The 14,640-nt window shown below is 38.1% G+C and overlaps 2 protein-coding genes across 2 annotated transcripts; one reads left to right on the top strand and one right to left on the bottom strand.

The window, feature by feature from the left end:
* Positions 1-1,076: 1,076 nt before the first annotated feature.
* On the bottom strand, positions 1,077-3,377 carry LOC131962172 (elastase-1-like). The gene is made up of 8 exons (XM_059327137.1): positions 3,281-3,377; positions 3,076-3,170; positions 2,756-2,862; positions 2,523-2,651; positions 2,211-2,347; positions 1,618-1,763; positions 1,258-1,407; positions 1,077-1,145 (listed from the first exon to the last, which is right to left on the bottom strand). Exons 1-8 carry the CDS (start codon positions 3,312-3,314, stop codon positions 1,134-1,136), a joined length of 810 nt encoding a protein of 269 aa, XP_059183120.1. The 5' UTR covers positions 3,315-3,377; the 3' UTR covers positions 1,077-1,133.
* Positions 3,378-4,517: 1,140 nt separating this feature from the next.
* LOC131962031 (Golgi reassembly-stacking protein 1-like) lies at positions 4,518-9,953 on the top strand. Its single transcript, XM_059326980.1, has 9 exons — positions 4,518-4,760; positions 5,428-5,508; positions 6,205-6,408; positions 6,931-7,017; positions 7,130-7,260; positions 7,361-7,505; positions 7,589-7,706; positions 7,812-7,919; positions 8,940-9,953. Exons 1-9 carry the CDS (start codon positions 4,695-4,697, stop codon positions 9,194-9,196), a joined length of 1,197 nt encoding a protein of 398 aa, XP_059182963.1. The 5' UTR covers positions 4,518-4,694; the 3' UTR covers positions 9,197-9,953.
* Positions 9,954-14,640: the final 4,687 nt, after the last annotated feature.

Genomic DNA, 14,640 nt, shown 5'->3' with positions numbered 1-14,640 from the left:
AAAGGGTTTACCTCCATGCCACTTAAAGGAAATTGTTCAGAATGTTTGAAGTAGGATTGTATGGGCTACTTATCCATAGTCTAAATCAATATCAGTTTACGCTTCATTTAGAATACTTTCACTGCTTTAACCTTTCTGGTTGGTTTGGATTGGTTATATTTTTGTGCTATTGTATGACTCTTATTGTATGAATCTAAACTAACCCTTTAAAACGCCAAAGTCACAAAATAACACCAAAAAGCATAGATAACTGCTTTAGTTTCGCCACTTAAACAGATGTCTGACGGCATTGTAAAATGGCATCCGCTTGAACTGATACTGAGTTTTTTAGATGGGCCTTTTTTGGTGGCTAAAATGTGTTTTGGTGCGTGCTGACTAGTGACTATGATATGAAATAAAAAGTATCGACACAGATCATCTTTAAGATATGCTTTTATTTTGAAATTCCTACTTTACATTTGTTCTTGCTATTATAAAGAATAGACTGATTTTCAATTAAATATCTGGAAGAGCTCAGTAATAAACTTGTCAAATCATGTTTGAGTTGCTTTGTGTGAGTTGATAAAAATGTAGCTGATTGTGTTAAATGGGCATACGTATCTGATATCGATCACAGGCACCTGAATTTAATTTAATCTAAATTGTTTGGTGAAAGACTTTGTTAACCATCAAATATTGCATCATTGTCCAAATAATCAATTTAATGTTGTATTGTGATGATACTTATGATTTATAGCCCTAGTGCTGACTGATTCTAAGGAGAAGTACCTTAAACAACCCCAAAAAAGTCAACACTATCCCTTTAAGAAGTATATTACCAGCCATTGAAACATCCTTTGGCATTTTTTTTATCCACTGGGGTAGCAGACTGGGAGATCAAAGGTTTAGGATTGTCACCATTCCTATCTTTGTTGGCCCAGTGACCCTTTCACTGTGGCCCCATTTGCAGACTGGTATAATGAGTCCATGGTAGAGTCAGCATGGTTTTCAGTGTAAACATGAACCACTATTGCCACCCTTTGGCAAAACTAAGAACTGCAAGCCAACAAATGCTGCATATTAAACACAAACACAACTGAGATGCAAATTAATTTTATTTCCCAGGCTCCATTTGACAGATTACACTGTGCCCTTTAATACATAACCTGGAGGAAAAAACATAGAAAGAAAAAATAAAAAGTCAAGCAACTGAAATATGCAGATAAAGATATGGTGACATTTTCAGAATGACTTCATACAAGTAGGAGAGAGGCTTACTGAAGAGAGCCAGCTATTGAAGGAGGAGACTCTGGTGAAGACTGTAGGTTTAGTCACTTGGTTGCACATGCCAGATGGGCCGTAACTGACAACACCATGGACTCTCCAGGATCCGTCCGTGAAACAGTTCAGGGGGCCTCCAGAGTCGCCCTGGGACAGGCAGCAACAAGAACAGATACAAGGGTCCAGTTTAAACACTGCGATATGAGAAGTAACACTTTACCCCTTATTCGCCCACTTTTATTAAGACAGAGATCTAGTGGATGGCATTCTTGTAACTTTAAATACAGAAAAGAGAACATTTGGATGATCTTGCTTTTAGGGAAATCAAAAAAGTATGGACACATATGTCTGCTTTACCTGGCAGCCTGAAATGACTCCGTCTCCTCCGGCACACACCATGGTCCTCAAGGCAATGCTGCCCCACCACTCAGGCCGGGAGCACACTGAATGTTCCACGATACGAATGGGCGCCACCTGCAGGATGTCAACGGCGCTGCCTATGTCTGTGAAAAGAGTGAGTGAAGTGTTTTGTTGAATGTACATAAATGGTCTTCATGAGACATATTCAGGTGCATCATAATAAATTAGAATATCATAGAAAGTTTATTTATGTCAGTAATTCAATTAAATAGGTGGAAATAACACATGATATAGATCCATTACACACGGAATGAAACGTTTCATGTCTTAATTTATTTAATTTCTTCTAATTATAATGATTATGGCTTACATTTAATGAAGACCTAAAATTCAGTGTCTCAAAAAATTGAATATTACAAAAGACCAATTTTTAACAAGTATGCTTAATATGGAAATGTTGGCCTCTGAAAAGTATGTCTATCTATATCCACTCAATTGGTTGGAACTATTTGGCTTGAACTATTGGAAATTGACTTTTTCCATGATATTCTAGAGATGCACCTGTAGTGTATGTGTGTGTGAGTTCTCACAGTCCGTAAGTCCCCAGCCAGTGATGTAACAGGTATAATCATGAGGCAGCATCTCGCCAGGGGAGGGGAGGTTGGCGAGGGCCACGTAGCCATTGTCATACGCAGAATCAGCCAGTCTCAAGACAGCAATATCATTTCTAAAAGATAAAAACACACAAAAAGGCAAAGTTTTGACTTAAAGAGAAGGAGACAGTACTTTCTTTTCCCATCTACTTGTGCATGGAACCTCATTCCAAATCAGCTGAAATTGCAGGAAAGTGGTAGGCTAATTCATGTTATGTCTTCACCCCTGAAACAAAACAGTCACTTTACCCCTTGCCAAGGTCTCCATTCCAGCCAGGATGGACACTAATCCTTGCCACACGATGGATCTGCTCACTGCCTTCATACTCGTACAGGTTATGCTCGCCCAACACCACACGATACGAATTGGCATCCATGCTGACAGGAAAATAAGAAACAAAAACATGCTATGTTTATTTTTTTCAATAATTTATCCAGCAGATAAGGAGTAAAAGGTGAATAAGGATAATGAGAGAGCCAACCTGAGGATACAGTGAGCTGCAGTCATTATGTGGAAAGCATCAATAAGAGTGCCTCCACAGATGTGGTAGAAATAACCATCACCGTAGGAATCTTGCTGGAGGGAAGCCTGAGAGAAAACAGAAAACAAATATACATTGATACAGAGAAGAGGATTTACTTTTATTACAGAAATCAAATCGGTATGATAAGTTGTAGCAGCTCAATATTGAGCCACAATAAGAAATTAGAAAATAACTGTTAATGTTTGTTATATTGACACAAAAGTAACACAATTGTCCAGAATGTCTGTATCTTAAAAGTAATGTTTTGGGGGTTTTACCTGCCATTTCCAGGCGTGGGGTTCAGCATCGTGGCCACCTATGACCCTGTCATTGTGCACATTAAGGTTGAAGGGTGTTTCAGCACAAATCAGTCCTTTGGTGCACAAGAGAGCACAGCAGTGTATTTGTTTTTAGTGTTCACAAAATCAATAAACTGTAAAAGTATATTGTAAAATGTGTTGGTATATTAGTTGAAAAACTTACCAATGCAGGACAGGAAAGCCACAAACCAAATCATGTTTGAGCACAGTGGGGCAGATGCAGTTTGCTTTTTACTATTTATAGCAGTTTGAGACCGGAAGACCTTCAGAAAGTGGCAGTCAACCATTCAGTGGCCTGCCAACATCAGTAATCAGTGTGGATTGTTCCAAGTTGAATGTACAACATGTCATATTGCAGGGAGGAATGAGGAACAACATGGAAAAAAGATTTCAACAACCATAAAAAATATCCCATCCATCCATCCATCCATCTTTATATATAAATGGCCACTGTATATGCATTTTAATTTATTTAGGACACTTTAATAAAAATAACTCACATTTCTTATCTTTTGGGAAAATAGCAGGTGTATTCACATACAGCCAAATTCCACTAAGCCTTCTGAGTCTGGCTCATGTCAAATTTTCCTACAGATAACTGTTCGACAATCAGTAAAACATGTTCCACAGCCTGCTAACAGTATGACCTTATTCAACCCCATGCTGTGAAAAACAGACAGATACATAGCTATATACATAAATACCATTACATAAAATAAACTATGAACTACTACGAAAATATTAAAATGTTTACTTTTGTCTAGTTCTTTGCTTAGTGTCATTTTTTAATCATTTTGTGAGACACAATGCCTCTCCATTAAAGGTGCAACAAGTAATATTATTGTTACATCATCATGTTCATTGTTACTTTATCCTAATGTAGCCAAATGTAAAATTCTCTCTTTTATGTTGTGGGTTACTATCCTTGTAAATCAATGAATTAGGCTATCAAAGATAATTTGCTTTAAGAATATGTTAAAACAGTAACAGTAGCTTAAAAAAAATATATAAATATATCATTTAGATATAAACTCAAAGCAAAGCTCAAGGATATACATATATATATATATATATATATATATATATATATATATATATATGTGTGTGTGTGTGTGTGTGTGTGTGTGTGTGTGTGTGTGTGTGTGTGTGTGTGTGGTCACCATTTTTGGATAATTATTCAACAAATATGCTTGTTTTTCCTTAGACGTTCTTTATGTAAGCCTTATAACTATACGGCACAATGTTGCATTAGATATCTAACTTTGTCATGGAAATTATTACATTTTTATGAATTAAACTGAGCTTTTACAGTAGCATTTTTTGTTGCTAGGCAACCGCGTTAAGAGCGGCTAATCGAACGCAGATCTCTTGATATCATCATGGACATGACGCTCGATTTTTCTGTCATCTTTATGTTTTTAGCTTTGCCTGACTGTCAAGCGGCTGCTGTCAACCTGCCTCTGTTGGCGCTAGCAGGCTAGCATAAATCAATTGTTTAGCTTTTAGTAATGACTTCTCTACTACCTCAGTGACATTTAGTCAGCGTTAATATCACGAAGCTGTAACTGCTGAAGGAAATGGGGCTGCCACAGAGCTCGTTTTTGTCGGACGGGGGAACTTATAGTGGATATCATGTCCACGGGGTAGGTTTGCCCTACAACTCACTTTTTGAATCAGGGTTATGCACTCTTATCACACTGGCTTTTAAACCATGCTAGTCCTGGACAAATATTGTTACTGCATTTATCTATGAAGAGATACACTCGATGGTTTGTAACTGTCAGGTTATTCTAAGTATGTGTGTGCAGTAACGCGTTAAACCATGGTGTCCTTTAATGGCTTTAATGGTGTCCGCCCATGATGAGGTGGCATTTGGTACACATCCAGGTTCTCTGGCGTTGCTAGAGACTGCAGTTGTTTACCTGCTGCGGAAACTGTTTTATATTGTAAAGTAACATATCAACCATTTCACCATGTGGTATAAAAACACCGGTTGTGCAATAGCTTGTAATGAGGATCCCCTAATTCTAGCAATACAATATCTTTAGTTAACACACGGCGGCGACTATAACAAGGTAACCTTTATGTCAAATCAGCCTAATCTCATGTTGTTGTTATTTTCTTTTCTTCTTCTTCTTCTTCTTTTTCTTCTTCTTCTTCTTCTTCTTCTTCTTCTTTTTCTTCTTCTTCTTCTTCTTCTTCTTCTTCTTCTTCTTTTTCTTCTTCTTCTTCTTCTTCTTCTTCTTCTTCTTTTTCTTCTTCTTCTTCTTCTTCTTCTTCTTCTTCTTCTTCTTCTTCTTCATATTTCAGGTTCAAGAGCACTCCCCAGCTCTTAAGGCTGGTCTGGAACCCTTCTTTGACTTCATTCTCTCCATCGGAAATACCCGACTTGTGAGTAGATGCTTAAATACAGGGTGCTTTGGCATCTTCAATAACCCAAATATAAAATTATTATCAAATGGCACATTCATGACACCTATTCAATACATATTGGGCTGTATTGAATGGGAAGGACTGAATGGGTGAGCTTTTTTTTTTTATGAAATAGGACAAGGTGAGTAGTAATTGAGTTTATAATCAGAATTGAATAAGGTAAATTAGTTAATGACTGCATTGATAACAGAGAAAGTGATCACTTTAAACTATAGATACTGATGTAAGACATATTCTCAAGCATTTACATGATAAGAACTCCTCTGACCTATCCCTGCAAAGGAATTTTGAGTCCTGACCTTTCGACTTTTGTTTGCATAGCTAAGTAGACCGAGATGTCTGTCAACTCTCACAAGTCTGATACCAAGTGGAAGCTTCACATAATACTTTATACAACAACAACACTTCTTTTTTTCCTCCAGGTCCCTTTAAATAATTTTGGGCTGTTTGAGTGTAGATTTATTTATGCTTCTGTGCTGTATTCTTTACTGTAAACCATGATTGTTTCCCCACAAATATTCAGACATCCATAGAAATTATAGCAAAGGCCATACAGTCTGCTTTAATCTCATTTCATGCTCTTTTACATAAAACTGGTCCGCCATATTTGCGATGTCACACCTGGAATAGTCCACATTTCTCTTGTTTCTCCAGAACAAAGAAAGCGATTTGCTGAAAGATCTTCTAAAAGCCAATGTGGAGAAAGCGGTCAAACTTGAAGTGTACAATTCTAAAACCCAGCGGGTGAGGGAACTGGAGGTGATACCCAGTAACATGTGGGGTGGTCAGGGTCTGCTGGGTGCTAGTGTCCGCTTCTGCAGCTTTGAAGGAGCCAATGAGAATGTTTGGCACGTCTTGGTAAGTCAAGTCTAGCCTGAATATGGGCTATTCTTTCACTTTTTTTGTTGAACTCTTGCTGGTCTGATATAAAGCAGTTTATTTGCAGCTTTGAGGTAATAGCCAGTATTTTTTTCCCAGTATTTTCTCTTAAATAAAAAAGAATAGATGGTTTCAAATCTACTTAATTGTTGTACCAAATTTTCTAGGGGATTCTAACCATTAAAAAAGTCATATTCTCATAGGATTAGTACTACTAATTTGGTAACACGAAAGGACAAATAAAGTTATGTTTTTGTCACATAAATTCCCACCTAACAGAGATTGCTTAGTCAAACTTTTAAGGAGCAGTGTGTACGATTAAGTGGGATCTATTTGCAGAAATAAATAAAATAAATAAAATATTCATAAAGAAGGAGTATTCGGTTGCCAACTCACTAGACTTGCTAACTCACTAGATGCCACTGAATCCTACACACTGCACCTTAAAGTCAGACAGTGGGTTTGAATAAAATGTTTTCATAACTATATTTACTTTTTCAGGATGTGGAAACCAGTTCCCCTGCAAGTTTGGCCGGCCTCATTGCTTACGATGACTTTATCGTGGGAGCTGACCAGGTGTTGCAAGATGTAAGCTTTCTTGTTTGTTTTTTGCTTTTATTTACATTATACAAAAAAGATGCTTGCATACATGAGCAAAATACAGTGCAAAATCTTAAATTCCTTTTCTTTTTTCTTGTAGTCAGAGGATTTCTTTTCTTTAATTGAAGCCAATGAGGGGAAACCTTTAAAGCTGCTGGTGTACAACACACAGACTGATCAATGCAGAGAGGTGGTGGTGACTCCAAACGGAGCATGGGGAGGAGAGGGAAGGTAGATATTTAAAAGCTGCAACCTTTTCCTATCATGTCACGAGTAGGCACAACAACCATTAATACATGGTAATACCCTTGTTCTTTGCCTTCAATTTTAGCTTAGGTTGTGGCATTGGTTATGGCTATTTGCACAGAATCCCAACTCGTTCACCTCCGCCTAACACACAGAGTGAAGATGTTGTGCAATCCCCGCTGATTGACAGCAGTGAAGAAGTGGTTGCAAGTGACCACATTGACCCAGAGGTAATCACATCTTTATTTTATTAAATGTTCTTTGGTTGTGACGGTTCTTTTCCCTGTCTAAAACACAAGTTCTCTGTTGGCAGGTGCCTTCAGTGGATGCATGTAGCCCGTCCAGCGTCAGTGAAATAGTTTTGAATCAAGTCGAAGAAGCTGTGCAGGACTTGTTTGTACCCGTACCTACTCAGCCAGCTGTGGACTTCGGTAACCACACCTAATTTTAAGAAGCAGTTGATATGTTTTCACACAGAATAAATTATAATATAAAATTTGATGTACATGTAAATAAATGAATAAAATGCATTTCAGATATTTCCAACATACCTGAAGCAATGACTCCAGACTCTACCTATGACCTGGGCCAGAGCTCCATGTTTGCTAATTATGGAGATGACTCTGGTGATCAGCGTAGCTTGGGTAAGTACCTTTACAGCCTCTACAAGTGATTGAATTGTGCAGCTGAGTGGACCAATTAAAGGTTTTCAATGCCATCCAGCTTTTGGTTCATTCAACTTTTTGAACCCCAAGCAGTTTCAGGTCTTTTTCCTGTCACATTTTATTCACTGTGGACTCATTTTCCATTATAATATATAAGTACTGCACCTCTATTGAAACAGCGCAATCATGGCAAGAAGAAGGGGAAATTAAAAAAATGTCTTTTGTGCAGTTTAAAATATTGATGATGTAATTTTGTTTGATATCTTTATTACTTTATTTTACAAAAAAATGATCAAGATGGAATAAGTTCATAAAGAATTGTGCCTTTCGCACTAATATTGTGGGAAATGGGGGCTTCAGATGCTCTACATATTGAGCTATTAACATTTTTACAATCTGTTGTCATCTCCTCTCTGTTTTGATGACAGTCTATAGTTCAGTCAAAGCTGCACTGAATTTTAGTCCCGTGACTGTTGGTCTCAGCAAAGACATTCAAGGTTCCCAGTTGCACTGAGAAGCTCAGAATTTAATGTTTTTTTTACAGGACCTGATCAGTCCAAACGGTTTATTTAGTTCAAATTGTAAATCAGACATGTAGAGCAAAGGGATTAAGATGAAATATCATTATTTTAAACTTGAAGTGTTTATCACACATGATTTGTTCAAAGACTTTCGGAAATTTGACAATCCAATGATAATTTCTGTTTTTACAGATTTTGGCTGTAATAAATTGTGTAATTTTATAATTTTTATTGTTTTAAAGAAAATGTATCTGTCAAACCCATTGCCGGATTCAGAGGTAGAAGTGAACTATTTATGTTATTCTTGCTGTTAAAAGGAGTTCTCCCAAATGCGAGTTATATACATATACATAAATTGCTAAAATAGCAATAGCAGAGCATTGCTAAAATGGTGTCAAGATTTGAAAGTTTGAAATCAAAACAAAGTGGTGCTAAGGTAGAACTTTCCTTTTAATTGTTTATTTATCTATTTTCACAGATACCTCATCTGTTGACCAAAGACCTTCTTCCCCCGAGAGAGAGGAAGAATCAGACATCCAGCAGACTGAGCAGGAGGGTGTTATTGACCAGGTCACTACCACTTCACAGAGCGGAGAGACTGCATATGACCTTGTCGGCCTTGAAGTCACCAGTGATTTGAGTATCCCAGAGGTGCAAGACACTAGCTCTGATCTTGTAAGCTCTGTGAATATAAATGAAGAAGAGACTCCGGAGGCTGCTGCGTCAGACAGTTAAGAAGAGTTTAAGTAACTGTTTAAGTCATAACTGATGCTAGTTGCTTTGGAGGAGATTTAGAGCACACTAGGATTTAGAAAGCTTCCCTTATAATTGCAAATTGCATCACTGGAACTATTTTTTATTTTTCAAGACTTTTATTTATAAACAGTAGCCATTGCTGCATGTTGACTTGCACATTTAAGAAAGATAGTATCTTGACTGGAAAGATGGTTAAAACAATATGAATGTACTCTTTATTTCAGGCATACCATATGTCTCAACATCAAGCAGGATGAAGCCTTAGTTGAGTCTTAGTTGCTGTTAAAAGTCATCATAGTTTGCACTAAAAAGCCAAAGGTGAATACTATTTCTGTCTTGTTGCTCTCACTGTTATCACCTGTCGTATAGTAAGAAACACTGTTAGAAAAAGAAAGTTTGAGCTGTTCACACAGATCCATCATTATGGTTTTATTTTTTATATTTTGGAATTTGGGGTGGAGGTTTTTATTTTTAACTTTGAGATGAGTACTTGTGAAAAATCTCAGGCATTTACCATTTAAGCCTCTTTGCCTTACGTCTCATGTTAAATACCCGCCTTTCTTATGTATAGGTTTGTCTTTTTATTGGTGTAAATGAGAGAGCAATGTTATGTGCAGCTCTGTGATTGTTTTCTGTTTCTTCTCTTTATATAGATTTTAATTAAATTATGTTTTAGATTTTTATGGATGGATGAAAAGTATTCAAATATTTATAAAAAGAAGATGCTCAAGTTAAACCTGCAGCAGTCTAATTATTGCCTTTTTTTATTTTGTAACAATTTTGTGCAGCGTAAAAACCACTGATGGCCCTTTTCCACCAAATTAGCTCTGGTTCTTGAACTGGTTCCATTGAGGGTTCTTGGAACCTTGGTGCTATCTGATGAACAAGCCTGCATTTCCACCAGTTTTGAGCAAAACCACAATAATAAAGGATGCGTTGTGAATTAAGATCATAGAACAAAGCACAATTGAATTGAAGTAATGACAAGATGGCAGATTGCATGGATTACCTGCAAGCTTTTGTTCTGGTATTATAAATATTTGTTTTTATCCAAAAAAAGATGCATTGACAAATTATTAATGGTTTCACTTCACAGGGGAAACTATTTTTTTGTTCCCAGCTGGGAAAAAATGTTTTGGGTTCCGAACAGATTTGTTTTTGGTCAAAATGCTCCGACTTGAATGGAGCCGGTTCTGTGTTGGTGGAAAAGAGGCAAGATTAACAATATACCGGCGGCTCACACATACATAAATAACACTTTGAGAAAACATCTGTGTCTCAATGTCCTCTACAAAAAAGCTTCTTGGAGAATTAAGGCCACCATGATGGCATTTTTGGGAATTTGCATAATGTGAAAAACCGTTGTTGTGAATAGCCTTTTTTTGTCTCTGTCGGCACCAAATTTGGTAATTTGGCCAGATCTGTCCAAAAATATGGCTGCAATTAATCAAAAAACTTCACTTATTTCTATTTCCAATTTCTTTCTATTCATTTTAACAGTAAATAGGCCATAAATCAAGTTGTCTTCAACTTCAGTTGTGGTCTGTTGATTCATTCAATTGAGGCATCCAACACTAAGTCCTGAACATACACACAACGATTCATTCCATATATTTATTCATATCTTTAAAGGAGGTCAAAATGGCGGAAGTTTGCGTGGGCAGGTTTTGAAATGCTTCATACATTGGAATGATGAACCAAGTGTGTGACTGGAGGGTATATAAATATACCGGTTTAGACGTGTAACTTCATGCTTTGAGACAGCAGGTGTCAGCAAACACCTCATTATTCCAACTGGGAAAGCTTCAGTTTTCTGCCATTGCAACTTCCAAATTGCTGTCACATTAAAGGTAATCTCCATCATATTTTCAACAACGAACAGAGCTGTACAATATTTTTGCAAAAATCATATCTCCTTCGTGAACTCTTCAAATATATATATATTTTTGATCTTGCAGAATAAGTGCAGCTTGTATTAGTGAAGAATACTTAATAGCACTAATACGTCTCAGACCCAGAGACATGATGCATAATTTGTACCATTCATACCAACCAGTGCTCCATATGTACAGTATGGCACCCGCTTGGCTGGCAGCCCTGTTGAAAATTACATCAGAAGCAAGCAGGAGACAAAAAATATGAATTTCTAGATATATTCTGATTTTAATAGGATGCCTATCTTGCTTATGATTAAGAGAACAATTTTATTTTGCAATGTGATCTCCCTACGAGGATCCTTGTGTTTTAGCACATGGGCTATACGCAGCATCAACTATTAATCATATCATACATCATTGTGATGCATGTTATGATTCTTAGTGTCTCTGTTTGTAGCCTTTGTAAATCTAAATCAGAATAACCTAATATAGTTGTGACCCAGGAAATGCACAAAAACAAACTAAGCAGAGACGCTACAGTAGCTGAGGGGGAATACGCCTCAATTATTTACCATGGCCCTCCTCAGTCGAAGAGGGGGATGGGCATTAAGGGAGTGAAAAGACTGTGTGGGGGAAGAAAGACGAGAGGGAGACGCATTTGTCTTTATTCACCAGAGAGTGAGTGGTGTTCTTAAGGAAGTCTTCCTCTGGCACACCTGTATGTGGGTTAAATGAGGGGTTTTATTTATAACATGAATATGTAGCAGCTCAGTAGCTTTTGCTCTGCCTACACACTGATATTTGACAGTAGCAATGATGAAATTTTGCAGAAAAGTAAATGCCTCAAGCTTCTGAAATCAACACAGTTCAGAACTGGGTGGTGTTTCTGGTTCATTGTTTATGATCTGAGGGTGAACGCTGTTTCATCGCCTCCATGCTGGGTTTGCAACATGTAGATAGCTTTATTTGAAGAAGCAGCCTGAGGCAAAAAGCCAGCAGCTGCGTGCCAGGAGGAGCCAAGAGGTGAAGTATAAAGGGGGCCACCTCTGGAGAAACATGCCATGCCTTCATTTTCTTCCTTTTCTGAGACCGTTTCAAAGGACACTGTGACGCAGATGAACCCACTTGTCAGCTTAGCTTTATCTCAACCCCTGAGAGGCTCGGCTCACAGGCACCAGCATAGTGCCCGTTGCCTCAGCCTGTCGTTGCAGCATGACAAATTGTGAAATAGAGAAAAAACTACGGAAAAAGAGAGAGGGGGGTGGGCGGGATTAATGGATGGAGGGAAAGGAGAAAAAGAGGTATAGAGGGAGAAAAATGTGAGAGTAATTGCTTCAACCACAGTGGTCACACGTCTGCAAATAAAAGTGCATCCTGCTTTTTATCCTCTTGCTGATGTGAATGTGCAGGGTTGACTCTATGTCACAAGAAAATGCTTAGATTGGCAAGTGTGGATACTCGAGTCCTCACAGACTGTGTTCTCACAGATTTCTATTTTCTGCTTCTGCCACCTTCCCACCCTAATCACAGATATCTTGGCGCAATGTAACCTATATTTGGAAGTGCTGGGAGCTGTATTTTAAAACAAGTGTCATGCAGTGTTCCTCACAGTGTGCACACCAAAGCCTGGGAATAATCTCTGTAAGTGCCTTCTGTGCTACACCACTAATGTACAGGTCATAATTACGTTCATTCATGCAAGAGGTCTCCCACTCTGTGGGGCCTGAATTCATCTCCTGGACTCATTATCAGCTGGCTATATGTTGGCTTTAATTTCTACTACAGTTACTTGCTCCCAGTAAATATTGCCATTATTTCCCATCAATTTGCTCTTAAATTATTGCACAACACAAGCTCTAGCCTGAGGGGCATTTTGCTGTTGGAAGTGAAGAAAAAATGGGTTGTTTGTCATTTTATTATTATTGTTGAGGGTGTATTTTATGACTTAACAGGTTACCTGAAAGTTGAGAGAAGACAGGAAATGAGGGGGAAAAGAGAAGTATTGGCCAGACATGCTTGATGCCTTTAGGCAACCTGGGCTCCCATCAGAGCATGTTCTCACCTGCCAGGTGGTTATGGGTCGGTAAAGTTTAGGCAACCAAAACTACTAAGTAACTTACTAACTTTGTGAAGGTCGGGGGTAGATTGAGGTTAAAAGTAATGCTGATTGTTGCAGGAGATGGGAGATGGAAAGTGATCAAGTTATTGTTAGACTCATTGTCATATTTTATGATCAGACACATTAAGTTAGTGTATGATCATGGTTCCGATCAAAAGTAACCAACATTGACTGCACAGACTGTGTAATAAATGGACATAGTCTCTGTGATGTCATCCATCGGTTTCTGAAGAACCTCTGTGAAGCTCAGTGTGGTGGCTCCGGCCATTGCCATTGTGGGTGAGCGGAAACACTGACTGGTTGCTGAAACACGGCACCCGTGGTGGCACCCACCTGTGACTGCACCGACCTGTTACTGAAAGCAGCAAGGCTAATGTTAAGCCTTCATATAATTTAAATGGTTGACTTATATAAAAATTCACCATCCCGCCCACAGTGTAATGGGAAATTAGCTTAAGAGACCAAAGGGTTTTGTATTTTTGGTACCAGGCTGTAAACATTCTTTATTTTTGAGTGTGAAGGCCATTTTAACATGGGGGTCTATGTGGATTGACTTGCTTTTGGAGTCAGCCTCAATGGCCATTAGAGGAACTGCAGTTTACGTTGACTGTTGTCATCAACCTCTTCATACGATGATCACCTTTCTTCCGAGAACAGACAATTATTTGCAAGAAGAAGAGGCAGCTTGTAAGGAAAGCATAAAAATAGATTATTTTAACCAGTTTTGTCCCCCCAAAAAATGGTGATGCTTCTATTGACCCACAGTTGAATTGGACTGGTTACAGCCATGCTAGCAGCGCTGCAACGCTCTAGCTGCATGCTAACCTCAGCAGGTTAACATGCTCACCCTGACAATGCCAACATGCTGATATTTAGCCAGTATAATAGCATGTTCACAATCTAAGTTAAAGGTTGTAAGTTTGTTAGCCTGGCTGTTGAGAATTTCATTATCGTTATAGGTATTATGTCATAAAAGTACCAGACACAATGTTGACCTGATAATGGATCACTCATAGAAATAGAACGAGAACGATATTGAACTGTTTGCCGCAGTCATTTGACTTAAAGTTCAAAAGACAGGTGATTGTTTTAAGCCTTGATGCATGGTAGAATTAGCAAGTTATGTAGCTAACTCCTTTAGCAGCTAGCTCTCCATGCTTCATACTATAGAGACTGTATCCCAAATCGGACACATCTGCAATGCCGCACTTTTCTGTGTTTTCACGGTCATTTCGAATAGGATTGCCAGAAGTGTAGGTATAATAGATTTATACATATTTAACAATCTATGTGTGAAATTTAATTTATGTACATAGAGATTTACATGTCTAATTACAATATGAATGTGAATCCGATGAGAGAAAGCAGTAAGAATGCCTGGGTGACACTCGGGCGACAATCTTTAAAGTACATCTTTATTTTTACTG

The sequence above is a fragment of the Centropristis striata genome, chromosome 23 (assembly GCF_030273125.1).
Source record: "Centropristis striata isolate RG_2023a ecotype Rhode Island chromosome 23, C.striata_1.0, whole genome shotgun sequence".
Lineage (NCBI taxonomy): Eukaryota > Metazoa > Chordata > Actinopteri > Perciformes > Serranidae > Centropristis > Centropristis striata.
Note: the sequence above shows the minus strand (reverse complement) of the source record. Positions and strands in the feature narration are given on the sequence as shown.